At 36.9% G+C, this 27,386-nt stretch overlaps 1 protein-coding gene across 6 annotated transcripts in view; it reads left to right on the top strand.

Moving 5' to 3' along the window:
* Nucleotides 1-1,139: 1,139 nt before the first annotated feature.
* Nucleotides 1,140-27,386, top strand: part of SNX13 (sorting nexin 13) — a 150,902-nt gene continuing 124,655 nt past the window's right edge. For 5 of the 6 annotated variants that reach the window (XR_008998504.1, XM_057504566.1, XM_036894459.2 and 2 more), the window contains exon 1: nucleotides 1,140-1,315. Coding sequence is in view for 4 of the 6 variants with exons in the window: in XM_036894459.2 (XP_036750354.1) it covers nucleotides 1,304-1,315 (12 nt within the window). In the remaining 2 variants the exon portion in view is untranslated. Of the gene's footprint in view, nucleotides 1,316-22,408; nucleotides 22,499-27,386 lie in introns of all 6 variants that reach the window. The other variant, XM_057504565.1, reaches the window with a different exon arrangement.

Genomic DNA, 27,386 nt, shown 5'->3' with positions numbered 1-27,386 from the left:
CTGGTAAGGCAGAGGGGAATGAACTACTGGCCTTAGTTTTCCAAAATCCCTTTGTACCCTTTATGAAAAAGAGGTGGAAGGGTTCTGTATGCCAAATCTGAAAATGTTTTCTTGGAAACTGGTTTCTAACATACAATAGGGTAACACTTTTGACAGCAGGATCTGGTGAAAACTACCTTCATCACAATTTAGGTGGAAGCGACTGCCTACACACTGTAACACATCCAGAGGTAAGTTCAGATTGGTGTGGGTCTGAGGGGCTTCTATGCACACTGCATTCTAGAGTTTAGTCCCATGTATATCGGGACTATTTACAATGACAGCTGCTGAAATTTGCTCATCCTGATACACAAACACACTATCAAGGAGCCAGTAAAGCTGTACAGATAGATGGCAGTAAAAAAGCAAACGTGGCTTTATTTTTTTTAGAGGTCTCTTACAAGAAGCAAAACTAAGCCCTTATTGTTATGTGCTGGCCAATCACCGAATCAGCGACGGTCCTGCCAGGATCATGGTCAAGCTGATATGCCTGTATCACTTCTACAACCTGTCGCGCACCTCAGTAAACTCGCTGAGGATTGGTAAAGACAAAGGAAAGTTTCTGTCAAAGGGGAGAGCGACCTCGCGGGGAGCGGTTGCCTATCATATTTAAGCCGCAGACCGTGGAGGAAACCGAACCTCCCGCGTGCTCTTCGGTCCCCGCATGGCCAGGGAAATACGAGAGGCGAGCTTTTCTACAGGACAGCGGCCTCTTGGTCCCTCAGACGCGCGAGCGCCGCAACGCCGCCAGTCGAAGGCTCGGTCTCCGCCGGTTTCGCTCCGCCCTACGGCCTGCCAGTCCCGGAGTGCGGCAGATGATGTGCATCCCCCGCGGACGCGTGCGCAGGCTCCTGAGCCGGCCCTGCGTTGGGGCTTCTCTACAATCTCCGCGGTCCCACATCAGCAGGGTAATCCAGCCCTGCGGCCCCTGCCAACAGCGCGAAGCTGGCCTTCGGGTGCTCGCCTAGGCTTCCCTGCGCGCAGGCGCTATGGAGACGGTCACGAGACTCCGGCGGCTCCAGCGCCCGCCAATGGGAGCGCACGTTGCGGGGAGACGCGGACGTCGCTCTTCCAAGATGGCGGTGCGTCCGTCTGGAGCAGCCGGGCCGGGGGGAAGCCAGCAAAGCCGGGTAAAGCCGCCGCCCGGGAGAGGACTGCAGGAGCTGTTGCGGCCGTTGGCGGCGGCTCGGGCAGTTTTTGCTGCTGCTACGGCTGTTGCCATGCGGCGAGGCTAGGGAGGAGCTCACTTCCCTGGGGAGTAATAATGTTAACAGAGGTAAGCGGCGACGGCGGCCAGTGTTTACCTGTGAAATGGGGAAGGGGTCGGCGCCAGCCCGTCAGAGCACTTCATTTCCCCTGCCGGCGTGCCCAGTTCTCCGCAGCGGGTCCTGGGCCGGAGGAGCAGCGGGGATGCTACAAGTGCCTCCCGAATAGGAGCTGTGCTGACTCAACAGAGCCCCACCACCTCCAGCTGCCGGTGCCTTTTCTTTCGCGCTTGCCACTTGCCCGTCGCCCCTGGCATTGGTCTCCGTCCTGCTGTCGCTACCGCCTAACTCATCGCTCCCTTCGTGGTGTCCCCTTACGCGCTGCTCTGTGGCGGCGTTGGTATCCGCTTTGCTGCTGGTTCCTGTTGCCCTACGGTTTGCCTGTTATCTTCCTTCTCCGGTCCCTGGCCTCCAGGCCCCTCCGCTTCCAAGCTCGGTCAGCGCCCTGGGTTTGTCACTCGGCCACAGCGGTTTGTTTCCCACCCCTTACTTTGACTACTTCGTGAAGTGGACCTCCTTTTTCCTCAAGCGCCTCCTGGTTGGCCCAGTTATGTCACCCCGCCCCCCACACTCCTGTCATCTTTTGCTTAAACATGGGAATCAGAAAACTAAGTTTCCCATCTACCCCCCCAAGATTTGCCTAAGGCTCCCTTGGTACTGTGTGTGGAACAGTTTTTTTCCTTGGACCTGAAATGGAAGTAGGGCAACTATGACTAGCCAATCAGTTTCCCTTTTCTAGTGCTTAATGTCCATTGCAAAAAGCAGACTTTTTGGAGAAGTAGAATTGCCTTTACTAACAGTAAAGGGGAAGAACTATATCGACGTAAGTAGGTTCTTGACCCAATTATCCCAGTTGTGTAGTGTTATTTATATGCTGGTGAAGGCATCATTGAAGATAAATTTTTAAGCTTGCTGATTTGAGGAAATATTTTAGCTACTCACTTGAAGCCCTGTGAGAATTCTGTCATCTGTCAGGGACTGTTTTGATAGGAAAACAAATATAATGGGCAATGGGAAGTATTCCTACTTGGGCCAAAAAGGGAATAACGTTTGTAGCTGAGTGGCTTTTGTTGTGTGAAAGTAAGATAATAAAGGACTTACTTGCCTTTCCAACCTGATTAATTCTGAGGAACTTCATACTTTGGTATTTGTACTTCATTATGCACAGATCCTGACATATGATGTGTCTGGTAAATACTTTTTGGTTGATTTTTAACTCATAAGCTACTTCCTTCTGGTAGTTTGTGGTTCACTTTATATTTCTAAATTTCACAGATTTTTCATTCCTGGAGTTTGTCTTCCCCAGAGATAAGCTTCTGTTGTCATTAGCAGTATTAGATTAAAAGAGGACTTAAAAGTAACAGAAGTTCTATTTTTACCTTTAGTGTGATATTTTGGTGAGAAAAATTAGCATTATAATAAGTTGAGTGGTGTCTCCAATGTGCAGTATTTTATGAGATGATCTGATTAAATTTGACATAGATTAGCACATTTTAGAGTTGTATTCCTTTCTCATGAACTGTAGTCTGCTAGTGAAATGATAGTATTTTAATCTGGGAAGACTGAACTTTCTAAGCTTCTGTATTTTAAAGTAATTTTGTGTTTCAGTGAAATACTTCAAACAGTAAGTCACTGATGGTAATAAGATGTACTTTACTGTTTTGTGTATGTATACTCTGCACTGCTATTGAGTGGCGTAGCCAGGGTTGGCAGAGCAAGGGTTCCAACTTGGGCAGACCCTGCCCGGTCCATTCCGTCAACCACTACACCAGATTGCCTCTCCTAAGTACTTGATTAAATGGTACTAGAATCTTTTCTGTTGTTTTTTAGTAGTCATTTTGTAGATTAGAAAACAGAAGCTCAGAGAGTTGTCTAAGGTCAATTATTAGTGGCAAAGGTGAAGCTAGTGGCCGATTTCCTCTCTGTACAGAACTGTGACCATTTAGCTCTCAATTAGTAATTCTCAGCTCCCTTGCTAGCTTTTAAAATCTACTATTGTCTTCTCTGAATACTATCATTAGATAAACTGAGAATTATCATTATTAGTGACTTTTAGTTTTACCGTAGCTTTTTCTTTTTTTAAAGTAAGGCTTAGAAATAGTACTGTTTTGAAATATTTTAGATACAGAATTTTACTCAATATTGGTTACTAAAAAATTAGTAGTGTTAGACTCCTTTTTACTGCTTCTCTTAGGGATAACAGATCAGCAGATTTTAGGGGATGTGGTTTATGTTAGATCTCAAAATATATAATGAATTATGTCAAGATTCTTACGTTCAACAAGCATATACTGTGTTCAGAAAGTGGTGAATCATACTGTTTGATTCTTTTACATCTCGGTATTGAGATAGGAGATTATCTCCATTAGCCAGATGAGAAGACAGATTGAGAGTTGAAATAGCTTGCTTAAATTTTATAACCAGTGGTGTAGCCAGGGGTCATACCCAAGTCCTCCTCTTCCCAATCATGTGATGTTTTAATGGCTCAGTATGGAATGCATCATTAATGTTTTTTGTGGCTTATCATCAGTATACTGTTTTTAGGGTCTTTTTTTTTGGTGTTTTTTTTACACCAAGATGGGAATGCCATATATATATATATATATGTATATGTAATAGTAACAGTTATGATAAACATTCATATGAAACTTTTCAGTTTTGCAGTTTGCCAAAATCTTTGAAACCTTTTCAGAAATGAGATACCATGCAAGTGATTAATTAAGGGCTATATTAAGTTACGGTAAAAGGGAAAATTACTCAGTTGAGCAAATTAGTGTGTACATTGAATTTTGAAACCTGTGAAATGTGATAGATAAGTATGAATTGAAAGTACAGCCCCAGCTTTTTCTTTCTTTTTAAAGATGAGTTAACACAATTTTAAATTTGAACTTTTAGCTTCATTTGGATTATTTTTCATTCTACTTATAACTGAAAATTCAGAAGACTTGCTAGCCATATTTGTGTTTTGCATTTTCTACATAGGGATGAGAGTTGTTTTTTTTTTTTAATGTCCAGTTAAATTTTTTTCCCTTCTACTTATTTGTCTGTTAGCACTTCTTACTATTAATGTTACTCTTACAACATTTTGGCAAAAAATTTGTCATAGTGTACCAGAAAACAATTTGTTTAGTACTCCCTCCATTCACTCCTATTTTCAATGAGTTAACTTCCATATACTGGAATTAGTCAGGGTATGGGATGTTTTCCCGAGAATTTGTTTCAATTTAAATTTTACAGCATTAGAATATAATGAAATATTTATTAGTGAGTTTTTATTTTAACACAGTTTACATCTTTAATGTTCAAAACTATTAGAGTTATTCTGAGCATTTTTTTATTACTGAGAACTAAAGGCATAGAAGATGTAGGAAAATATGCTGAGTTTGTACAAGAGCTGTGGCATACTCTGGAGGTTTTTGCATAAAAACCAATTATCAGTCTGTTGACACTTGTCTTGTGCTTATCTTATTGAAAAATAATGAATAAAAATTGTTGCTATTTAAACTAACTAGTGATTTGGGTTTTGTGCAAATGTGGAGCATTAGTAAATGGTAGTAAAAATGGTTTGTATTTGTCTTATAATTTCCACTGGAATTTATTGGTTTTTTTCTATTGTTACTAATTATTTTCTTTGTGGTTAACAAATAGCACAGATGGGAAAAGCCTAAACTGTGGCTTTTAGAAGTCTCTTTTAGAAGTCTCAGGTTAATAGTTAAGGGAGTAAAATTTTGTGATTCAAATAAATTTGGAAGATAATTCCCTGAAGAAGGTAAATAGATTTCTTCTGGGAAGGGCTGCTCAAAGCTTTTGCTAGGTTTACTCTCAAAGAAGATGATAGAATTTGCATCATATTGCAGTTGTTTAACCTTAAGGACTGTAGTGGTTAATTTTATGTCAATTTGAGTGGCCCTAGGGTCCTCAGATTAAATTTTACTTCTGGGTGTACCTGTGAGTGTGTATCTGGGTGAGGATGAGATTAGCATCCGAATCAGTGGACTCCTTAAAGTAGATTGTCCTCCCAGGTGTGGGTGAGAACCCTCAGATCTGTTGAGGGCCTGAATGGAAGACTAGGTGGAGCAGGGAGGAATTAGTCTTTAGATTCTGCCTCCCTCTTAGCTGGGACATCTCATTTCGTCTTCTGCGCTTGGACGGGATTTGAGCCATCACCTCCCCTGATTCTCAGGCCTTTGGACTGAATTATACCACTGGTTTTCCTGGGCCTCCACTTTGCAGACGTGGAATTCCACTCAATAATAATGTGAGTCATAGTAAATCTCCTTAAAAAATATATTTGTACATACACACATACACAGCATGTGTGTGTGTGTATATATACCACTATCTAGAATGAGGTTGGCATGCCACTCTACACAAAACATTGTTTTGCATTTTTTGATAAGTCAGGTTGGATATTGCCACCCATTTGTCAAGAATTTTAAAGGGCCTTTGTTTAATTTTTACCCGTTGGTTCCAAGTTTTCAGAGTTTATAGATAAATTATATTTAGTACTTATTTTTATTATATTTTATTAATCCAGCACACATAACCTTGTTAATCATTTCTCATCGGCAGCTGGCTATCTAGTTGATAGAATTGCAAACAAAAGCTAATATATGTGATTTTTTTTAGTTAAGCCTAACAACTTTATATTAGATACATACTTGCCATTAGGCATTTTGAAATATTAAAATAGAGGTTTTAGATTTCCATAACTATCCTTGGGAGTCCTAGCTAGGGAGATATCAGTATACAGTTGACCCTTGAGCATGATGGGTTTGAAACACCTGGGTCCACTGATATGCAGATTTTTTTCAATAAATATATTGCAAAATTGTTAGGAGATTTGTGACAATTTGAAAAAATATTTTCTTTTCCTTATTTTAGGAATAGAGTATACAGTATGTATAACATACAAAATCTATGTTAATCAACTGCTTATGTTACCAGTAAGTCTTCTAATCAACAGTAGTCTATTAGTAATGTTTTTTCAGAAGTAAGAAGTTCTATGTGGATTTACAACTGCGTGGATCAGGGTCAGCATCCCTAACCCCTGTGATGTTCAGTGGTCAATTATTTACCTCTTGTGTTTGGTTCGATTGTTCCGAAGTTTGTTGACCAGTTTTCCATAGACATTTTTAGAGGATAGTTTCTTAACTAGCTCACTGTATATTTATGATTAAAAGCATTATATTAATTGCTACAAGTTTATGAAGTTAGTTTATTTGAGGAGATATCTAAATTTGGGAAAAAGACTGGGATGTAAGCAATTTGAAATGTTCATAGTTTTGAGTATTTAAGGCATTGGTTTGTGTATCATAAAGCCACTGCAAAATGTATGGCTCTTGATCTCTTCACGTGGTGACTACCATATAGACTTGGCAGGTTATAATGGGTGTTTTATGTCTTAATCTAATTATAGTTAGATGTACTCATGCTTACTTAGGTTTAGTTTCATTTCTAGTTTGTAGAACAAAGAGAGTTTTAGAGTAAAGGAGAACAAAAAGGTATGAGTGGATGTTTGCTTTAGGTTGAATTAGCTAAGCTGTTTTAGCTAATAATGAAAAGGAGTGGGCATGAGCTTCTGGAAGAGGAAGTAAATGGGTTCTACCTGGGGAAGAGTTTTCCACTGCCAGCAACTAACTAACCTAGCCATTTGGTGGCAAAGCTCAGTGGCTTTATGACATTTCTTTGAATGAGGTTGTGAAAATAGTTTTTAAATTGTGTTTTGAAATTTTGTGGTTTCACAGACTATCGTGTCCCCTCAATTGATGGTAACCTAAAATTGGCTTTCTACTTATGAGTTAGATTTCATTTTGTTATTACAGTACCTTAAATATTTGTGAGGAGAGCAAATTCTGAATTAAAGCAAGTAGACAGCTCTTAGACTTATTTTACCATTTTAAAATTGGGTGAATAAGTAGGCTGGAGTTATGGTGATGCATACTTACATCTATCAACAAATTATACCTACCACAGTAGTGCGGCGACACACAAATGATCTGTATGTTAAGGATTATAAGGATGAGTCTGGACTTCACCGCTTATTTATGACGTGACACTGGGGAAGTTGTTTGAACTTTCTGAGTCTTAGTTTCCTTCTCTTTAAAATTGGGATAATAATAGCACCTTCCTAGCTGCTCTCACATTGTCCTGAGGTGAAATAAAGTGATGCAGGGCATAACTCTTTGTAAACTGTTGTCATTGTGTTAATAAAATCATGTTTCTTCTCCTTATGCCTTGCATTATTAATATGAATTCAGGTTCTAAGCTCCATCTACCTTTATGGCTCAGTAGTTTCTCAGTGGATGGATGGATTGCAAGAGAAATAGGGGGTCCTGTGGCCATTGGTGTAGTTCCAGGAGGCCGGAGGGTAGACTAAAAGAAGTGAAAGGAAAAAAATAAAAAACAGACTGAGAGTAACGAGGGAGGTTTCTTGTGTGGTTGGTAAACTGATTCCAAAGAACTTCTGAAAGGGAAGTTCCAAAAAATATTTTGAAAAAGATTATTTATTTGAAGATTAGTACTCATTTGCTTGTACATATTCTGAAATACTTGTGGGAAGAGAAATTTTTATTTTTATTCAACCCTGGTAAATTTTTAAAGTCCTGGTAAATTCTTAAAAGGAAAAGCTGATGTTTAGGATCATTTTTATAAGGTTTTGGTTAAAATTTATACTGGGGTTTAATTTTTGTGGATAAATTTGTTCACCAAACACAAATACACCAGCTGTGTGGTAGGCACTTGCTAATAAGTTCAGATGCTGAAGTGGTTGGTGAGTTAGACTTGAAATCTGCCCTCAGAAAATTCACTGTCAAAACTAAATTGTGCCAGCCAGTTTGGCCATCATTCAACCAAAGCATTTTAGGTCTTTTGTCAGAAAAAAACAAAGGGTGAAAAGGGATTTTTAGATCTCCTTAAAAGGTTTGTCTACCAAATTTGACTGAAAGATCCATTACTCTTGTGAAAATATTACTTGGTCCCCCTTCCCATGTATTTTTTATTCATTCATTTGCTTATTATTTCTTCCCAACTAGAATGTCAGACTCCTGAAGATGGGGCTCACGGTTGTATTCATATTACCTGGAACAGAGCTTGACACATAGTATTCCTCACTAAATACCTGTTGAATGAATGAATCAATGTTGAATATTCCCTCCAGTAAAATTAAGGTAAAAGTGAAAAATTATCAAGACAAAAATTGTCTATGGTAAGTTTAAATTATCACGTTAACTACCCTTCAAGGATTGGTTACTTACCTATGTCAGACATTTTTTAATAGTACACTGTGGTTAAATATTGTGTTTGGGATCACAAAACACAAAAAAAGTTCAACAAAGGAAGTCCAATACCCAGATTTTAGTTTGAATATAACTTTGTCTTAATTTTTCCTACAGGGAAAAATCAAATTTGATTGCTGTTATTTTCATATAACCAATTATATAAAAGAGCAATTATGAAAGAACAACTTGGATTTTATCTTGTATCTCTTACTACTTGATTTTTATTATGATTTCATGGTGTACCACTTAAAATTTCTTTCCTGAACTAGATAAACTTAAAGAAATCTTTGTGATAGTACAATATGCTGATTTCTGTGGTGCTTTTTGGAATGTTTCACAGTTTATATGACCTTAATGCTAAAAAGTTTGTCAGTATAAATACAGATTTGGTTGTGGATTTCAAAAAGGTGGAAATTTGGGGGTGGGGGGCACATTTTCTAGGAGGGCTGCTGCCAGCACAGTATCTTAACTAAAATACCTCTCACTGTCACATTAGAGATAGCGTCGTTAGATCATTTCACCCATCTGCAATTCACTATACATTAAGAAATAATATGTACCAGGAAAGTTTAGTGAAACAATTCTGTTGCGTTCAACTGTGAAAATTAAACTGGTTTAATGATCCTTAAATTAGCATGAGAGGCTCTTATACATCAGTTGGAATAATTAACTGTTGTTGGCTTTTTGCACTGTTTTCTCCAATTTCTTGAAGCACTTTTTTATTCTGACATTTGTGAAACTGCTAAGGTGAATCTTGCTTTTCTTTTGACTGTAGCCGTGCATTGTTCGAGAGAACTTGTATGTTACTCCATTTAAACCTGAATTGATTTTGGTCCTGGAACTGTGGAGCTAATTTTAGGTTGGCTGTGGTTTGGCACATGAGAGCATATGTGATTCTTTGTATTGTGACTTTTTTATTTTCAGGCTAGAGTTGTGTGACAACATGCATGTGTGGAGAATGACTTTTGATTTCACCAATATTTGAGGCTTGGAAATTATAAAACTGAAGTTGTACAGTTTGAATGGGAGAGTTAAGTATGAAATGAAATTTCACATTTTAGTTTATTACATTTTATTACGTGCATTTTGGGATGTAATGGTGTTAAGATATGACATTATGTGTTATCCAGTGTTTCTCTAAGTCATAATACTTTAGTTCAGAATTTGTTCTTGATTTCTCTTCCTGAGCTTGAGATGGCGTTTTTTCCTCAGAACTTTTCTCAGGGTGTTTAATGAGATTGCAACAACTGTTAATATAATAAGCTACTTTTACATCTGATGTTGATGACTAACCTCTGATGTTTTTTTCTTGAGTATTACCTAAACTCTCAAAACTTAAATTGTTGCAATAATGTAATCTGGTAAAAGCAGAATAAGAGGAAATGGGATAGACTGAGGTTGGAGACAACTTGAAAGGTGGAGCACAAGGATACAGAAAAAGAAACTGAAATAATGTGCTTTATAAATAATGTGTTGATTAAATAAAAATTTTAGAGAAACCAGTTTAAGTTTCAGAGTATTTTATAATTTATGAAAAAAATGTATTTTATGAGCCAAAAAGCTGTACAGTTAATATCTGTTAGCTCAGAATATTCAGTCAAATAATTGTACTAATATAAAATTTATAGGACTACAGAAGTTAATAAGACTGTCTTTGTACTGGGACTCACAGTGTTAACCTTTCTGTGCATGCCCACACATATATGTAACTTACAGTCACAAATTGAACATTCCTGATTTCTGAAGAAGAGTGTATAGTTTTGTTACTTCAAAGCATTTTGACCTTTGAAAGTTGTTTACCTTTTTGAGTCTCATTTTTCTCATCTGTGTAACTTGTAAATTAATGGTTGTTACCCCATAGGGCCATTGACAGTATTAAGTGAAATAACACATACTAAGAACTGCGTACAGTGTTTCTCACAATAAAACTAAAAAAATATTAGGTTCTGTTATTACTTCATCAGATGTAAGTAGCAAGTGGTTAATTTTCGTAACTTCAGAATTTAATGTTGGAAGTTGTTTTCTGTGTTCTTTGCTTCATTGAGGAAGTTTAAAAATGTCAAAGTAATCCTCTTTTACCCAGATGATCTAATTCATTCCTTACTCTCTATCTCAGTTTTTACTTTCTAATTTATTTATTACATTAAGAGTTAGATTAGACTGAAATTTCAGGAGGAAATCAAGAGAGGTGACACCTGTATAATATGAATTGGCTATAACTAGGATTTTTGACTAACCAATGTATTTCTTCTGGACATTAGGGATTAAATTGTAGATGAAGTGAAAGGGAAAAATTGTAGTATATCTTATATGCTTTAAAAATGTCAGTGTTATATAGTTTTCTGCAATGGAAAGTAATATGGTTCTTGTCAGTTTGATAGTTCTATGCAAACTAGGTCTACGTTTCTTTTAAGTTCTTTTATTGAATTGTGCCTTTTATAACAAATAGGTGAGGAATGTTAAAAACCCTTTGTTTAGTCAAATATATGGTTGGCCTGATGGGTATTAGTAGTACTATGTAATGGGTTAAGAAAAGGACTATGGCTAAATTATTACAAATAAAATTTGATATTATAAATTTAAATATTGGTAATAAGCATATAAGTAATTTCAGTCCCTTTATACAACAGCTCCTTATCTGCATTCATGTTATAGTACACTAAACTGTTATACTCAAGGAATGGGGTATTCATGTTACAATAACATTTTACTTAGCTTTAAATTATGCCGTTGGGTCCTTTGTGGGTGAATCTGTGTCTCTATTTTTCTTTCTTTCTTTGTTTTTTCCCTCTTGCTGCTGTTGCCTTGTAGATGTGCTGATTTTTTCCCCCTGTCTCTGACTTTTATTATTTTCCTCTATGTAAGCTTGCAGCTTGCTCTCTGGGTTTTTTCCCCCAGCCTCCAACCTTTCCTCCCCCTGTCAAATAAATTTATAAACAGGTCACAGTAGAGAATGTAACTTTTATTTTTTAAGTTGTACTTATGGGTATAAAAATATTTTCCATTGTTAATTCAAAAACTAACAAATAAACCACTATATATATATATATTTAAAACAGTACTGCCTGGTGTATTTTACTTTTATGATTGTATGCCTCTTGTCTGAATTTATCCTGATTAAAAAGACTCATAAACTCTGAGGCAGTGAACACTGTTGAGCTTTATTTTTTACTCTGAATTAAGAGGATCTTGTACTACTTTCAGGGTCATTGTTCTGATACTGAATTGTTACTGTAGAGCCTTCAGAAATGTGATGGAAATTTACATGAAGCTACCAATTCTAGAACATACCCTAAGAGTTATCTGAGTACTAATACCTACAAAATCTACATCAAATTCTCAGTGTACCAAGGACTTGAAGGTGTTGGTGTCAGTTTAGTTGCCTTAGGGTTTTCTGATAAATTGAATTTTTGAATTTTAATCACATTAATTTGATTATTCATATATTGGGTACAAAATTTTGCCCATTTCTACCCCACTGCTTTTTTCAAACCTGTTTTGAAATGATTCAGAACATACTTGAATTTTAAACCAAGCTCAGTTTATTGTCCAGTTCTGTGACTTAGCTGTTCGCTTATCTATAGAATAAATGATATAACTTTATGTTCTACAGTTGTGAGAATTAGAAATATGTAAATTGGTTAGCAAAGGTCCTAGCCAATACCAAACACTTAATAAATAACAGCTTCTATTGTTCAAGAGGATTCTCTTTTTCCTTTTCATATGAAAGAAAGGAAAGGAAGGTAGGAAAGGAGATGGGTGACAATTCAGTGTTAGGTTTTGCATTGAAAATCTCTCTTCACTGTGATAGGCTTGTGTTGTTTTGATTTCCCCTTTGTTTATATATTATGGGGAAAAGCAGAAGCTGAGTTGTGAATATTGGGACTTTTACTGTTATTGTTGTAGTCCTATATGAATGAGAGTAAAGGCAGGCCTTTATGAATATGGCTGGTTCTATCTTGCTTTTGCACCATTGAACTGCTGTGGTCAGAGTTTTGTATACTTTAATAGAGGAACACTTTGTGAATGGAAATCTTTTGATATATAAACTAAATTCATTCTTTCTGATTCGCCTTTCTTAAAGGAGCATAAGATGAATTGCTGTGTAACTGAACTTATTTTTCAGTATGAGATAATGATAGAAATGGGGTTTGATGTTTGAGGGTCTTTATGTACTATCACGTGGTCCAAATAGGGTGGGTAGGATGTTGGGTAAGAAATACCAAATGCAATACTATATTATGGCAAAATAATACTTTTTATTTTAGTTTAATGTCATAATGACCAGATCTAAAGAGAACAGGGTATTTATAGAATAGGATAAAATTATTGAGAATCTGAACATTGAAGATTTTAATTTCTTTTTGATGTTTTCTTTCTGGCCTTGGAAAATGTAGTGGAACAATGCTCCCTTCTCTATTAAAACATGTCCATAGTTGTTTCAAAAAACGATTGAATAAGACTCCATTATTCAGAGAGAGTTTTTTTAAAGAAATGATTTAAATATAATAAAAAGAACACTTTAATTGTTAGATGTTTTATAAGAACTACAATTTTTAATGTTCAATTATTTCTAAGAATATGATTAAAATGACTAACAACATAGTTTTCAATCTTCTTAAATTCTCACAAACTGTTGGTGGAAATTTAGCTTTTTTTTCTTTATGCATATACATTGGTCATACATTGGTCTTCTAGGTATAGGAGTAGTAACCTGCTAGAGATGATACCTTTTTAATTCAGACTTGTTTCTGTTTGAGCCTCAAGGTTATAGATAGGTCTCCTTTCTTTATGTGGGCAGTCACAACTAAATTTTCTTTTTCAAACAGTGATAGCTTTCTTGGCAGAGTTAGTTTAAAAAAATGCTTACAAAATTTTGAAACATAAAATTAAATAAAGAAAAAATATTAATCACTTGTAATTTCATCACTCAGAAAGCTACAGTTGACATTTCCCATCTTCAGAATTCTGTATTATATTTGTAAACTTTTAAAAAAAGTGGGGTCACTAAATGGTAACCTGTTTTTACTAATATAAATTTACAGAGCAATTTTATTCATGAATATTCGCCTAAACTTTTAAGTAAAGTAGACTAACATCAGATTGTACATTAAGCGAAGACTATGCTACAGTTAAGTGAGATTCATTGCAGATATTCAAAGATGGCTCATTATTTAGAAATACATTATTCTAACTCATAAATTTATTAATTGGTCAGTGGAAAAAAATCCTTAGAATTATAGGAAACACCAAGAAGGCATTTGATAAAATTCATCTTCTGTGTTTGATTAAAAATATTTAATAAAGTAGAAATAGATGAAAATTGTATGTTTAAAGTCAACAGCATATTTTATAATTTTTAATTTTATATTTAGCTGTCTTATGAACAAATTTGACTCAGTTTTTCACCTTTGCCTGTATACATGTGAAAAATTATACTCTTGATTTAAAGTTTGGATTCTTGATTGCTGATAGGGTTGATAATTTTCATATGCTTATTGGTCATTTGTATTTTCTGTTTCGAATTGCCTGTTCCTATACTCTTTCTTTGGAGTATTGGTCTATTTCTTATTGAAATATAGCATCTCTTATTCACAGATTTTAACCTTCTGTTGTATATGATGCATAAATACATGATGTATATATTTTTACATGTGTGTATATGTATTTAACTAGATGAATTTTTTTGCTATTAGTAAAAATTTAATGTCAAATGTATGAATCCTTTCCTACAGATTTTTCCATTTTTAAATCTTTGGCTTGGCTTTTCATTTCCTTTATGGTGTCATTTGCAGTACAGATTTTTCTAATTTGACCTAACCCAAATTGTCTATCTTTCTTTTGTCGATTCTTCTTTTGGTGTCAAAAGGCATTTAAATTTAGCAATATTTTTTTAGTTAGCTAAGGAGATGGCATCAAGTATCACATAAGCAAGACAAAATATAGAGATAAAAGTAGGACTGAAATTAAGCCATTATAGTTATCCCCAACTTGAAATTTTAAAAAATATATTTTTTTGTGATTTATCATATCTAGACGTGTGTGTGTGTGTGTGTGTGTGTGTGTGTGTGTGTGTGTGTGTGTGTGTGTGTGTGTGTGTGTGTGTGTGTGTGTGTGTGTGTGTGTGTGTGACCATACTTTGCCCTTTCTGCCTGTATATGCTGAGTTTCTGGCTGCATTGTCTCATGATGATTGGGGTGCTTATTCATTATTTTTTCTCTCCATATTCTGAGTCTCTGGGTCTTAACTTTGGAGCGTGGTGTGGCTTTTCAGCAGCACTCCAGGTTAGGAAACCTGGCTCAGATCAGTATTTTCTTGAGGTTCATCTCTGGTCAGTTGCCTCTTTACAGCCACTTGCAACAATGTGCCTTCATCACCTCTACCTTCTTAGTGTCATACTTCTTAAACGTTTTGAAATTTTAATTTCCTACTTAGATAATTAAACCTTGACAATGTACATATATATATTTTTTTTTTTTCAAGATTTTCCACACACAGATCTGTTTTAAAAGTTATGAGCAACAGTTTTTGTCTTGCTTTCTCAAAGAGGATGTTAGTTTCATGTTTTTCACTTGGTGGAGTACAAGCCTTTATGATCATTGTTTTATAGATATAAATATAGTAATAGTGTATTAAATATTTTACATGACTGTTTATTAAAAGTTAATAAAATGAGTTAAGGATATAGTTATCTTGTAGGAAAAGTCCCATGTGCAATCTAACAACAATAAGGTACTATTTGCAATATATTTTTTGTTAGAAAATTATGTGATTCTTGAAAAGCGAACTTGTGCAAAAGTGTATTTACTAACAAGTGAAAATATTGGTTACTCTTTCCATTTTAAAAATAGTCTGGGACTTACTTCCATACCTCTGTCTATGTTTAAATACATGTGAGAGAGAATTGTCATTAAATTTAAAAAAATTACTTTTTAAGGTGGTGATGTGAATTTACCCACTTTTGTAAGTTTCTCAAATGTTTATCTCATTTTTCCAATAGGTTTTATTTACTGCTACACTTGATACCCTTCTCCATTTCTCTTTGCCCTATAGGTAGTAGTTGCTCAACGGTTTGATTTGACACAGAAACCAAGGGCAAGTAGAACCTAAGTGATAAGATGTCAAGTAATGATCAGAAAGGAAGGTAAACTGGTAAAGCTTATCACTGGGGAAAAAAAAATCTTCATTTATAACATTGATTTAGATGATTAATCAGAAGATCTACAGTATATTCAGTATATACTTACTGAGAGCATACTGTATGTGCCAGATGTTATTCTTGGCACCAAGACTACATCAGTGAACAAATTATATACAATTTTATGTCCTCGTGAGACTTATAGCATATGGTATTATATAGGAAAATAGACAATTCCAACATAATGTGAGAAATGAGGAATTGGCAAGAGAGTGGTTGAAATGGTGAACCATGGAGTTCAAGTTAGGTAGGGAAGTGAATATGAAAGGGGCTAAGTATTAGAAAGTAGAAGAATCAAGTGTCTGCAACTCTGAATGACAGTGAAAAATAGGTGTAGATGGAATAGCTAATTGAGAACTGGAAGATTGTGGTCACAGAATAAGACAGCTAATTTTCACCTTTCCCATTTAGAGAAGACAAGGTGATAAGTCTAGAGTGGGTCTTACAGTGGCTGATGTGGAATTACAAAAAATTTTTTTAATTTTATCAAATGTGGTTTTCTGTGCACACTCCTCCCCCTTGGTAACCACTAGTCACTTCTCAGTGTCTATGAGTCTAATGTTGTTTTGTTCCTTCTGTTTTGCTTTGTTTTTATATTCCATAAATAAGTGAAATCATATATTTGTCTTTCTCCACCTGGCTTATTTGACTAATACCCTCTAGATCCATGTTGTTGCAAATGGCAGGATTTCTTTTCTTTTTATGGCTGAATAATATTCCATTGTGTATATGTACCACATCTTCTTTATCCATTAGTCTATTGATGGACACTAAGGTTGCTTCCATATGTTGGCTATTGCAAGCAGTGCGACGGTAAACATAGGGGGTGCATATATCTTTTTGAATCAGGGATTTTGTTTTCTTTGGGTAAATTCCTAGAAGTGGAATTACTGGGTCAAGTGGTATTTCTATTTTTAGTTTTTTGAAGAAGCTCCATACTGCTTTCCACAGCAGTTGCACTATGTCTCTACACCCTCACCAGCATTTGTTATTTGTTGTCTTTTGGATAGTGGCTATTCTAACTGGTGTGAGGTGATATATCATTGTGGTTTTAATTTGTATTTCCAATTTTAATATTTGTCTTTTTGGTGTTCAAGTATATGAGTTCTTACATATTTTGGATGTTAACCCCTTATCACATGAGTCATCTGTAAATATATTCTCCCATACTGTAGTATGCCTTTTTTGTTCTGCTGATGGTGTCCTTTGCTGCACAGAGCTTTTTAATTTGATGTAGTCCCACTTGTTCATTTTTGATTTTGTTTCCCTTGCCCGAGGAGATGTGTTCAGGGAAAAGTTGCTCATATTTACATTCAAGAGACTTTTGCCTATGTTTTTGTCTAAGAGTTTTATAGTTCCATGACATATATTCGGGTCTTTGATCTGTTTTGAGTTTCCTTTTGTGTATGGAGTTAGACAATAATCCAGTTTCATTCTCTTACATGTAGCTGTCCAGTTTTCCAAACAGCAGTTGTTGAAGAGGCTGTCTTTTCCCCATTGTGTATCCATGGCTCCTTTATTGTATATTAATTGGCCATATATGTGTGGGTTTATATGTTGGCTTCCTATTCTGTTCCATTGATATATGGGTCTGTTCTTGTGCCAGTACCCAGTTGTTTTGATGACTGTAGCTTTGTAGTGGAGCTTGAAGTTAGGGAGCAAAATTTCACCAGCTTTGTTCTTTCTCAGGATTGCTTTGGTTATTCAGGGTCTTTTGTGGTTCCATATGCATTTTAGACCTATTTGTTCTAGTTCATTGAAGAGTGCTGTTGACATTTTGATAGGGATTGCATTGAATCTGTAAATTGCTTTGGGCAGGATGGCCATTTTGACAATATTAATTCTTCCTATCCATGAGCATGGGATCTATTTCCATTTATTGGTGTCTACTTTAATTTCTTTCATGAGTGTCTTGTAGTTTTTAGAGTATAGGACTCTCACCTCCTTGGTTAGTTTTATTCCTAGGTATTTTTTTTTGAATTGTAAATGGAATTGTTTTCCTGATTTCTCTTTCTGCTAGTTCTTTGTTAGTATATAGGAATGCAAAAGATTTCTTTGTATTAATTTTGTACCCTGTAGCTTTGCCGAATTCAGTTATTAGTTCTAGTAGTTTTGTGGTGGATTCTTTAGGATTTTCTGTGTATAATGTCATGTTACCTGCAAATAGTGAGAGTTTAGTTTCTTCCTTATCAGTTTGGATATCTTTTATCTCTTTGTGTTGTCTGATGGTGGTGGCTAGGAAGTCCAGTACTATGTTGAATAAAAGTGGGGAGACTGGGCATCCTTGTCTTAGAGGAAAAGCTTTATCTTAGAGGAAAAGCTTTTAGCTTTTTGCTATTAAGTACAATCTTGGCTGTGGGTTTGTCATACATGGCCTTTGTTATGCTGAAGTATGTAACCCTCTATACCCATTTTTTTGAGTTTTCATCATGAATGGATGTCAGATTTTGTCAAATGCTTTTTCAGCATCTATTGAGGTGTTCATGTGGTTTTTGTCCTTTTGTTGATGAATTTTTGAATATTGTGCCATCCTTCCATCCCTGGAATAAACTCTACTTGGTCATGATGGATATATTTCTGATGTGTTTTTGGATTTGGTTTGGTAATATTTCGTTGAGAACTTTTGCATCTATGTTCATTAGGGATATTGGTTTGTAATTTTCTTTTTTTGTGGTGTCTTTGCCTGGTTTTGGTATTAGAGTCATGCTGGCCTCATAGAACGAGTTTGGAAGTATTCCCTTCTCTTCTTCTTTTCGGAATGCTTTAAGAAGGATGGGTACTGGCTCTTCCTTAAATGTTTGGTAGAATTTGTCTGTGAAGCCATCTGGACCTGGAGTTTTTTTGGGGGGAGTTTTTTGATTACCAATATGATTTCATTGCTGGTAAAGGTCTGTTCCGATTTTCTGCTTCTTTCTGGGTCAGTCTTGAAAGATTGTATTTTTCTAGGAAGTTGTCCAATTATTTTTTATAGTATTCTCTAAATAATTCTTCATATTTCAGCAGTATCTGTTATTATTCTTTTTCTGTTTCTGATTCTGTTTATGTGTGTACACTGTCTTTTTTTCTTGTTAAGTCTGGCTAGGGGGTTATCTGTGTTTATTTTCTCAAAGAATCAGCTCCTGGTTTCATTGATTTTTTTTTTCTATTGTTTTATTCTTCTCTATTTTATTTATTTCTGCTCTGAATCTTATTATGCCCCTCCTACTGACTTTGGGTTTCATTTGTTCTTCTTTTCCCAGTTTCCTTAATTGTGATTTTAGACTGTTTATTTGGGATTGTTCTTGTTTCTTGAGGTAAACCTGGACTGCTTTTTACTGTCCTCTTGGAACTGCCTTTGGAGTGTCCCACAGATTTTGGGCTGTTGTGTTTTGTTTTCATTTGTCTTTATGTATTGCTTGAGTTCTTTTTTAATTTGTTCATTGATCCATTGAACGTGTTTAGCCTTCATGTGTTTGTAAGTCTTTTTGTTTTCTTTGTGAATTTATTTCTAGTTATATACCATTGTGTTCTGAGAAGTTGCCTGATATAATTTCAGTCTTTTTTAATTTACTGAGGCTCTTCTTATGGCCTCATCTGTGATCTATTCTGGAGAACGTTCCATATACACTTGAGAAGAATGTGTATCCTGCTGCCATTGGATGGAGTGTTCTGTAGCTGTCAGATCCATCTGTTCTAATGTGGTGTTCAGTTCCTCTATGTCCTTACTTATTTTCTGTCTGGTTGATATGTCCTTTGGATGAGTGGTGTGTCTCCTAAAATGAGTGCATTGCATTTTATTTCCCCCTTTAATTCTGTTAGTATTTGTTGCACTGTTAATATTTAGGTGCTCCTATGTTGGGTGCTTAGATATTTATAGTGGTTATATCCTTTTGTTGGACTGACCCCTTTATCATTATGTAATGATGATACTTTGTCTCTTGTTACTCTCTTTGTTTTGAAGTCTATTTTGTCTGCTACAAGTACTGCAACTCCTGCTTTTTGCTCTATTATTTGCATGAAATATCTTTTTTCCATCCCTTCACTTTTTGTCTGTCTATGTCTTTGGGTTTGAAGTGAGTCTCTTGTAGACAGCATATAGATGGCTCTTGGTTTTTTATCCATTCTGCCACTCTGTCTTTTGATTGGTGCATTTAGTCCATTTACATTTAAGGTGATTATTGATAGATATGTACTTATTACCATTTTAGTAATTGTTTTCTGCTGTGTCTTATATTCTCTTGTTATTGATGGTTTTCTTTAATGTTATAATTGGATTTCCCCCTTTTTAAGATTTATTTTTGTTTGTGTTGATTTATTGTAGGCTTTATTTCTGTGGTTACCAAAGGTTCAAAGATAGTTTCCTTACTGTATAATAGTTTATCTTAAGTTGTTGATTATTTCAAACACAATCTAAAGGTACTTTTTCCCTTCTTCTTCTTCTTTCTCCTCCACATTTTTCATATTAGATGTCATAATATGCACTTTTTGTGTATCCTTTGACTGATTTTGTGTATAGTTGATTTGCTTCTTTTGTTTTAATTTCATACTTGCTTGGTAATTAGTTGGTCTACTACTTTTAATGTGGGTTTATTTGCACTGGTGAAAGCTCTTTAGCCTTAGGGTTATTTCCATCTACAGCAAATCCTTTAACATATTGTGTAAGACTGGCTTAATGATGGTGAATTTCTTCAGCTTTTACTTATCTGGAAATTGCTTAATCTCTGCTTCAAATTTAAAAGACAGTCTTATGGATAGAGGATTCTTGGTTGGAGGCCCTTCTGTTTCAGTACATTAAATGTATCATGCCACTCCCTTCTGGCTTAAAGAGTTTCTGTTGAGAAGTCTGCTGATAGCCTGATGGGATTTTCTTTATAAATAATCTTTTTTCTCTCTCTAGCTGCTTTCAACACTCTCTCCTTATCCTTGATCTTTGCCATTTTAATTATTATGTGTCTTGTTGATTTGTCTTGCTGGGATTCCTTTTGTTAGGGAATCTGTGCACTTCCATGACCTGAGTGTGTATTTTCTTTCTCAGATTGGGGAAGTTCTCAACAGTTATTTCCTTGAGACTTTCTATCACTTTGTCTTTCTCTTCTCCTTCTGGTACCCCTATTACATGAATATTGTTTTGTTTGGATTGGTCACATAGCTCCCATCATTCTTTCATTCCTAGAGATCCTTTCTTCTCTCTGTTCCTCAGCTTCGTGGTTTTCCTGTTCTCTAATTTCTATTTCATTTACCTTCTCTTTATGATCAAATCTACTTTTAAGTCCCTACATTGTATGTTTCATTTCAGAAACTTTTCTTCAGCTCTGAGTGGCTCTCTTTCAGGATTCTTTCTCTTTGTTGAAGTCTTCCCTGAGATCTTGAATACTTTTCTGTATATCTGTAAGCATGTTTATGACTTTTATTTTGAAATCTTTATATCAAGAAAATTGGTGATCTCTGTTTCATTTAGCCCTCTTTCTGGGGTTCTGTCTTGCAGTTTTGATTGGATCAATTTCCTCTGCCTGCTTATTTTGTCAGGGATTCTGTTTCTTCCTTTATATTAGATGTCTCTGCTGTACTTTCTGGTCTAAATAGTAATAGCTTTATGAAGAAGGTGTGTTATGGTGCCCAGAAGCTCAAGATTCTTTACTCTCTAGTGCCTGGTTTTATTTTGGGGGTCCCAGTTGTTTGTTGGCATGCCTTGGGTGGGGCATCTGTCTATCTGGCATCTGTAGTGGTCTTAGTCTGGGTGGGCAGTTTGCTTTAGCTGTTGCCTTTGTGATCAGCTCAGGAATCTGTTGAGCTCTCCGTGGGTGGGGCCACCCTCTGCCTGGCCTGCAGCAATGGTGGGGCTTCAGGTTTAATGAGGTGGGTGGACCCATGTGCCCCTGGCAGACAAACAGCACCAGGTGTGGACACTAGTTGGGAGGAAGGAGCTCTTGGGGTTGGCTCCTCCAGGCACCTCTCTGGTTGGGCTGAGATGGAGCCAAGCAAGCTGGGAGAGTCTCCCTCTGCCTGCCAGGCAGCACAGTCTGATGCTGTGGCTGGGCCAAGTGGGTTGGTTCCCATCAGTACACAGGGTGTTGCCTTGGGGCTGTGTTACCAGCAAGGGGGATGGAGCATCTGGAGCTCCCAAGACTTCCTCATCTGTTGGGCTGAGGAAGGGCTGGGGAGGTATCCTCCACCTGCCCTTTGTCCTGAGAAGATGGTTCTGTTGAACACTCATCACCTCTGGTACCCCTCCCACTGCTGGCAAGTCTTTCAAACTGCTGCCTCTGCTCTGGGTCTCAGGACAGGAAGAGTGTGCCTGCCCTCCACACTGGCTGAAGTCTCAGCCTCCCATAGTTTTCTGCCTGTCCCTGGTGTCCAGCCCTGATAATCACCAAAACCCAATGTATTGTAGGTTTGTGCTCCCAGAACAGATCTCCATGGCTAGGTGTGCAGTGTTCCTGGGCTTCTGCCCTCTCCCCATTCTGTTTCTCTTCCTCCCACCTGTAGGCTGGTGTGGGGGGAGGGCTTGGGTCCCACTCAATCTTGTCTTTGCTGCCTCACCCTTTTTTGTGTGGTCCTCTTTTCTTCCTCAGATGTAGGGGGTTATGTTCTGCAGTCTTCAGGTCGTTTTCAGTTCTAGTTGCATTTTCTATATTTTCCTTTTATAGGTTTTTGGGAGGAAGTTTCCATCTTGCCTTCTTATTCTGCCGTCTTCAATCCAATAATCGGATGTGGAATTGAAATGAAATTTCGTAGAGGTAAAATGCTTATGATGTTAAAAGTAGAGTAATGGATTGGTTATCCATATATATGTTGAAATAATTCAAGGTTGTGTAATACTTGAGGTAGAGAATGTTGCGCCATGTGTCACTTTTGAGTGAATGATTAGAAGTTCCGTAGAAATCTGGTTCTCACTTGTTACTGCATATTGGAGTCATCTGGGAGACTTCAGAGACTACTAATGTGCTCCTACCCTAACTTTGCTGCTCATTGAAAATTCTAATTGCGAGCTCCTATACTTAGCTATTCTGATTTAATTTGTATGGGATGTAACTTAGGCAGTGGGACTTTAAAAGGGCTCCAGGTAATTCTTTTTTTTTTTTTTTTTTTTTTTTAGATAATTATTTTTTATTGAAGGGTAGTTGACACACAGTATTACATTACATTAGTTTCAGGTGTACAACACAGTGATTCAACATTTATATACATGATAATTCTAAGTACCAGCTATCACCATACCAAGTTGTTACAATATTTTGACTATATTCCTTATGCTATACATTACATCCCGGTTGCTTATTTATTTTACAATTGGAAGTGTGTACTTTTTCTTGGTTGTTGTTGTTAGGGCATCTCTCATATTTATTGATCAAATGGTTGTTAACAACAATAAAATTCTGTATAGGGGAGTCAATGCTCAATGCACAATCATTAATCCACCCCAAGCCTAATTTTCGTCAGTCTCCAATCTTCTGAAGCATAACGAACAAGTTCTTACATGGAGAACAAATTCTTACATAGTGAATAAGTTACATGGTGAACAGTACAAGGGCAGTCATCACAGAAACTTTTGGTTTTGCTCATGCATTATGAACTATAAACAGTCAGTTCAAATATGAATACACATTTGATTTTTATACTTGATTTATATGTGGATACCACATTTCTCTCTTTATTATTTTTAATAAGATGCTGAAGTGGTAGGTAGATACAACATAAAGGTAGAAAACATAGTTTAGTGTTGTAAGAGAGCAAATGTAGATGATCAGGTGTGTGCCTGTAGACTATGTGTTAATCCAAGCTAGACAAGGGCAATAAAACATCCACATATGCAGAAGATTTCTCTCAGAACAGGGGGGGTGAGGTTCTAAGCCTCACCTCTGTTGATCCCCAATTTCTCACCTGCTGGCCCCCCTGCGACTGTGCCTGTCTTAGGTTGTTCCTCCCTTGAGGAATCTTACCCGTCTCTGGCTAACCAGTCATCTTCCGGGGCCATACAGGGAAATGTTAAGTTGGTAAGTGAGAGAGAAGCCTTATTGTTTGAAAAGGTTAGCTTTTTACTTCTTTGCATATTTATGCCCTGTGGCTTCTATGCCCAGCATTTGTCTTGAGGTATCTTTACCACTTGGAGGAGTTATGATACTCGGTAAATTTGATATGAGGCACGAATTCTATTTAAGGGTTGTAATTAGGAAGGAAGAAGAAAAGCTATAGAAGTAGCAGGCGGGAGAAAACATGGGAAGATTGATTATTTCTTTGACATATCTTCTTGTAGAGTAACTTCAGCATGTATATATTTTAAGCTACTACTTAAATTGCGCACACACATTAACATAATAGGAGTACAGTTACATAACCAAAGCATATCTGTAATTACCAGCCATCTCCAGTGAAACCAAGAAAACCAGTTAGGCACCCTAGGCATTTATGAAAACTTATCAATGATATGATGGTTATTATCTAACTGAATTTGAATAGTTTGAGAAAAATCAGACAAATTAAAACAACCCATTCCTGGGCACTGTTCACATCCCATATGTTCTTTTAACAGTAAATAGTCTGTAGTTGTAAGATTTTGGAGCGCTACAATTTGCACTTCTCCTAATTCTTGGTTGAGTTCCAACAGTATAGATCCAGTCAAATTTGTTGTTTTACTGTATGCACAGGCCAGCTTAGATATCTCCTTCATTCCCATGGCAAGTCCAGGAGCTGGTGGGATGAGTGCATCTACAGCTGTAGCAGTGCGTGGATCTTTGTTGGGGTTTTTTGATGATCATCTTCTGGCATGAGTCTTCCCGAGAGTGCTGATGTTGGAAGTTCTCTTTCATATCGTTTCTTAGTTCATTTTCGGGGTATCCAAATTAGGCTTTGATCCTCTGTATAAACACAAACAGACCCTTTGCCTACACTTTTATATGTCCTTTATATCATTGTGTAGAACTCATTAGAGGTCACAACATAGGAACTGCATTTTTTTTTTTTTAATCATTAATCTACACTTACATGACGAATACTTACGAATACTTTGTTTACTAGGCTCTCCCCTATACCAGGTCCCCCCTATATACTCCTTTACAGTCACTGTCCATCAGCGTAGCAACCTGTTGTAGAATCACTACTTGTCTTCTCTGTGTTGTACAGCCCTCCCCTTTCTCCCACCCCGCTATGGATGCTAATCTTAATACCCCCCTACTTCTCCCCCCCTTATCCCTCCCTACCCACCCATCCTCCCCAGTCCCTTTCCCTTTGGTACCTGTTAGTCCATTCTTGAGTTCTGTGATTCTGCTGCTGTTTTGTTCCTTCAGTTTTTCCTTTGTTCTTATATTCCACAGATGAGTGAAATCATTTGGTATTTCTCTTTCTCTGCTTGGCTTGTTTCACTGAGCAAAATACCCTCCAGCTCCATCCATGTTGCTGCAAATGGTTGGATTTGCCCTTTTCTTATGGCTGAGTAGTATTCCATTGTGTATATGTACCACATCTTCTTTATCCATTCATCTATCGATGGACATTTAGGTTGCTTCCAATTCTTGGCTATTGTAAATAGTGCTGCGATAAACATAGGGGTGCACTGATCTTTCTCATACTTGATTGCTGCATTCTTAGGGTAAATTCCTAGGAGTGCAATTCCTGGGTCAAATGGTAAGTCTGTTTTGAGCATTTTGATGTACCTCCATACTGCTTTCCACAATGGTTGAACAAGTTTACATTCCCACCAGCAGTGTAGGAGGGTTCCCCTTTCTCCACAGCCTCGCCAACATTTGTTGTTGTTTGTCTTTTGGATGGCAGCCATCCTTACTGGTGTGAGGTGATACCTCATTGTAGTTTTAATTTGCATTTCTCTGATAATTAGCGATGTGGAGCATCTTTTCATGTGTCTGTTGGCCATCTGTATTTCTTTTTTGGAGAACCGTCTGTTCAGTTCCTTTGCCCATTTTTTAATTGGGTTATTTGTTTTTTGTTTGTTGAGGCGTGTGAGCTCTTTATATATTCTGGACGTCAAGCCTTTATCGGATGTGTCATTTTCAAAGATATTCTCCCATACTGTAGGGTTTCTTTTTGTTCTATTGATGGTGTCTTTTGCTGTACAGAAGCTTTTCAGCTTAATATAGTCCCACTTGTTCATTTTTGCTGTTGTTTTCCTTGCCCGGGGAGATATGTTCAAGAAGAGGTCACTCATGTTTATGTCTAAGAGGTTTGTGCCTATGTTTTCTTCCAAGAGTTTAATGGTTTCATGACTTACATTCAGGTCTTTGATCCATTTTGAGTTTACTTTTGTATATGGGGTTAGACGATGGTCCAGTTTCATTCTCCTACATGTAGCTGTCCAGTTTTGCCAGCACCATCTGTTGAAGAGACTGTCATTTCGCCATTGTATGTCCATGGCTCCTTTATCAAATATTAATTGACCATATATGTCTGAGTTAATGTCTGGATTCTCTAGTCTGTTCCATTGGTCTGTGGCTCTGTTCTTGTGCCAGTACCAAATTGTCTTGATTACTATGGCTTTATAATAGAGCTTGAAGTTGGGGAGTGAGATCCCCCCTACTTTATTCTTCTTTCTCAGGATTGCTTTGGCTATTCGGGGTCTTTGGTGGTTCCATATGAATTTTTGAATTATTTGTTCCAGTTCATTGAAGAATGTTGCTGGTAGTTTCATAGGGATTGCATCAAATCTGTATATTGCTTTGGGCAGGATGGCCATTTTGACGATATTAATTCTTCCTAGCCATGAGCATGGGATGCGTTTCCATCTGTTAGTGTCCCCTTTAATTTCTTTTAAGAGTGACTTGTAGTTTTCAGAATATAAGTCTTTCACTTCTTTGGTTAGGTTTATTCCTAGGTATTTTATTTTTTTTGATGCAATTGTGAATGGAGTTGTTTTCCTGATTTCTCTTTCTGTTGGTTCATTGTTGGTATATAGGAAAGCCACAGATTTCTGTGTGTTGATTTTGTATCCTGCAACTTTGCTGTATTCCGATATCAGTTCTAGTAGTTCTGGGGTGGAGTCTTTAGGGTTTTTTATGTACAGTATCATGTCATCTGCAAATAGTGACAGTTTGACTTCTTCTTTGCCAATCTGGATTCCTTGTATTTTTTTGTTTTGTCTGATTGCCGTGGCTAGGACCTCCAGTACTATGTTAAATAACAGTGGAGAGAGTGGGCATCCCTGTCTAGTTCCCGATCTCAGCGGAAATGCTTTCAGCTTCTCGCTATTCAATATAATGTTGGCTGTGGGTTTTTCATAGATGGCCTTTATTATGTTGAGGTACTTGCCCTCTATTCCCATTTTGCTGAGAGTTTTTATCATGAATGGATGTTGAACTTTGTCAAATGCTTTTTCAGCATCTATGGAGATGATCATGTGGTTTTTGTCTTTCTTTTTGCTGATGTGGTGGATGATATTGATGGACTTTCGAATGTTGTGCCATCCTTGCATCCCTGGGATGAATCCCACTTGGTCATGGTGTACGATGGTTTTGATGTATTTTTGAATTCGGTTTGCTAAAATTTTGTTGAGTATTTTTGCGTCTACGTTCATCAGGGATATTGGTCTATAGTTTTCTTTTTTGGTGGTGTCTTTGCCTGGTTTTGGTATTAGGGTGATGTTAGCTTCATAGAATGAGTTTGGGAGTATCCCCTCCT

Source organism: Manis pentadactyla, chromosome 7 (assembly GCF_030020395.1).
Source record: "Manis pentadactyla isolate mManPen7 chromosome 7, mManPen7.hap1, whole genome shotgun sequence".
In the NCBI taxonomy this organism is placed as follows: Eukaryota; Metazoa; Chordata; class Mammalia; order Pholidota; family Manidae; genus Manis; species Manis pentadactyla.
This window is presented reverse-complemented; position numbering and strand designations above follow the sequence as displayed.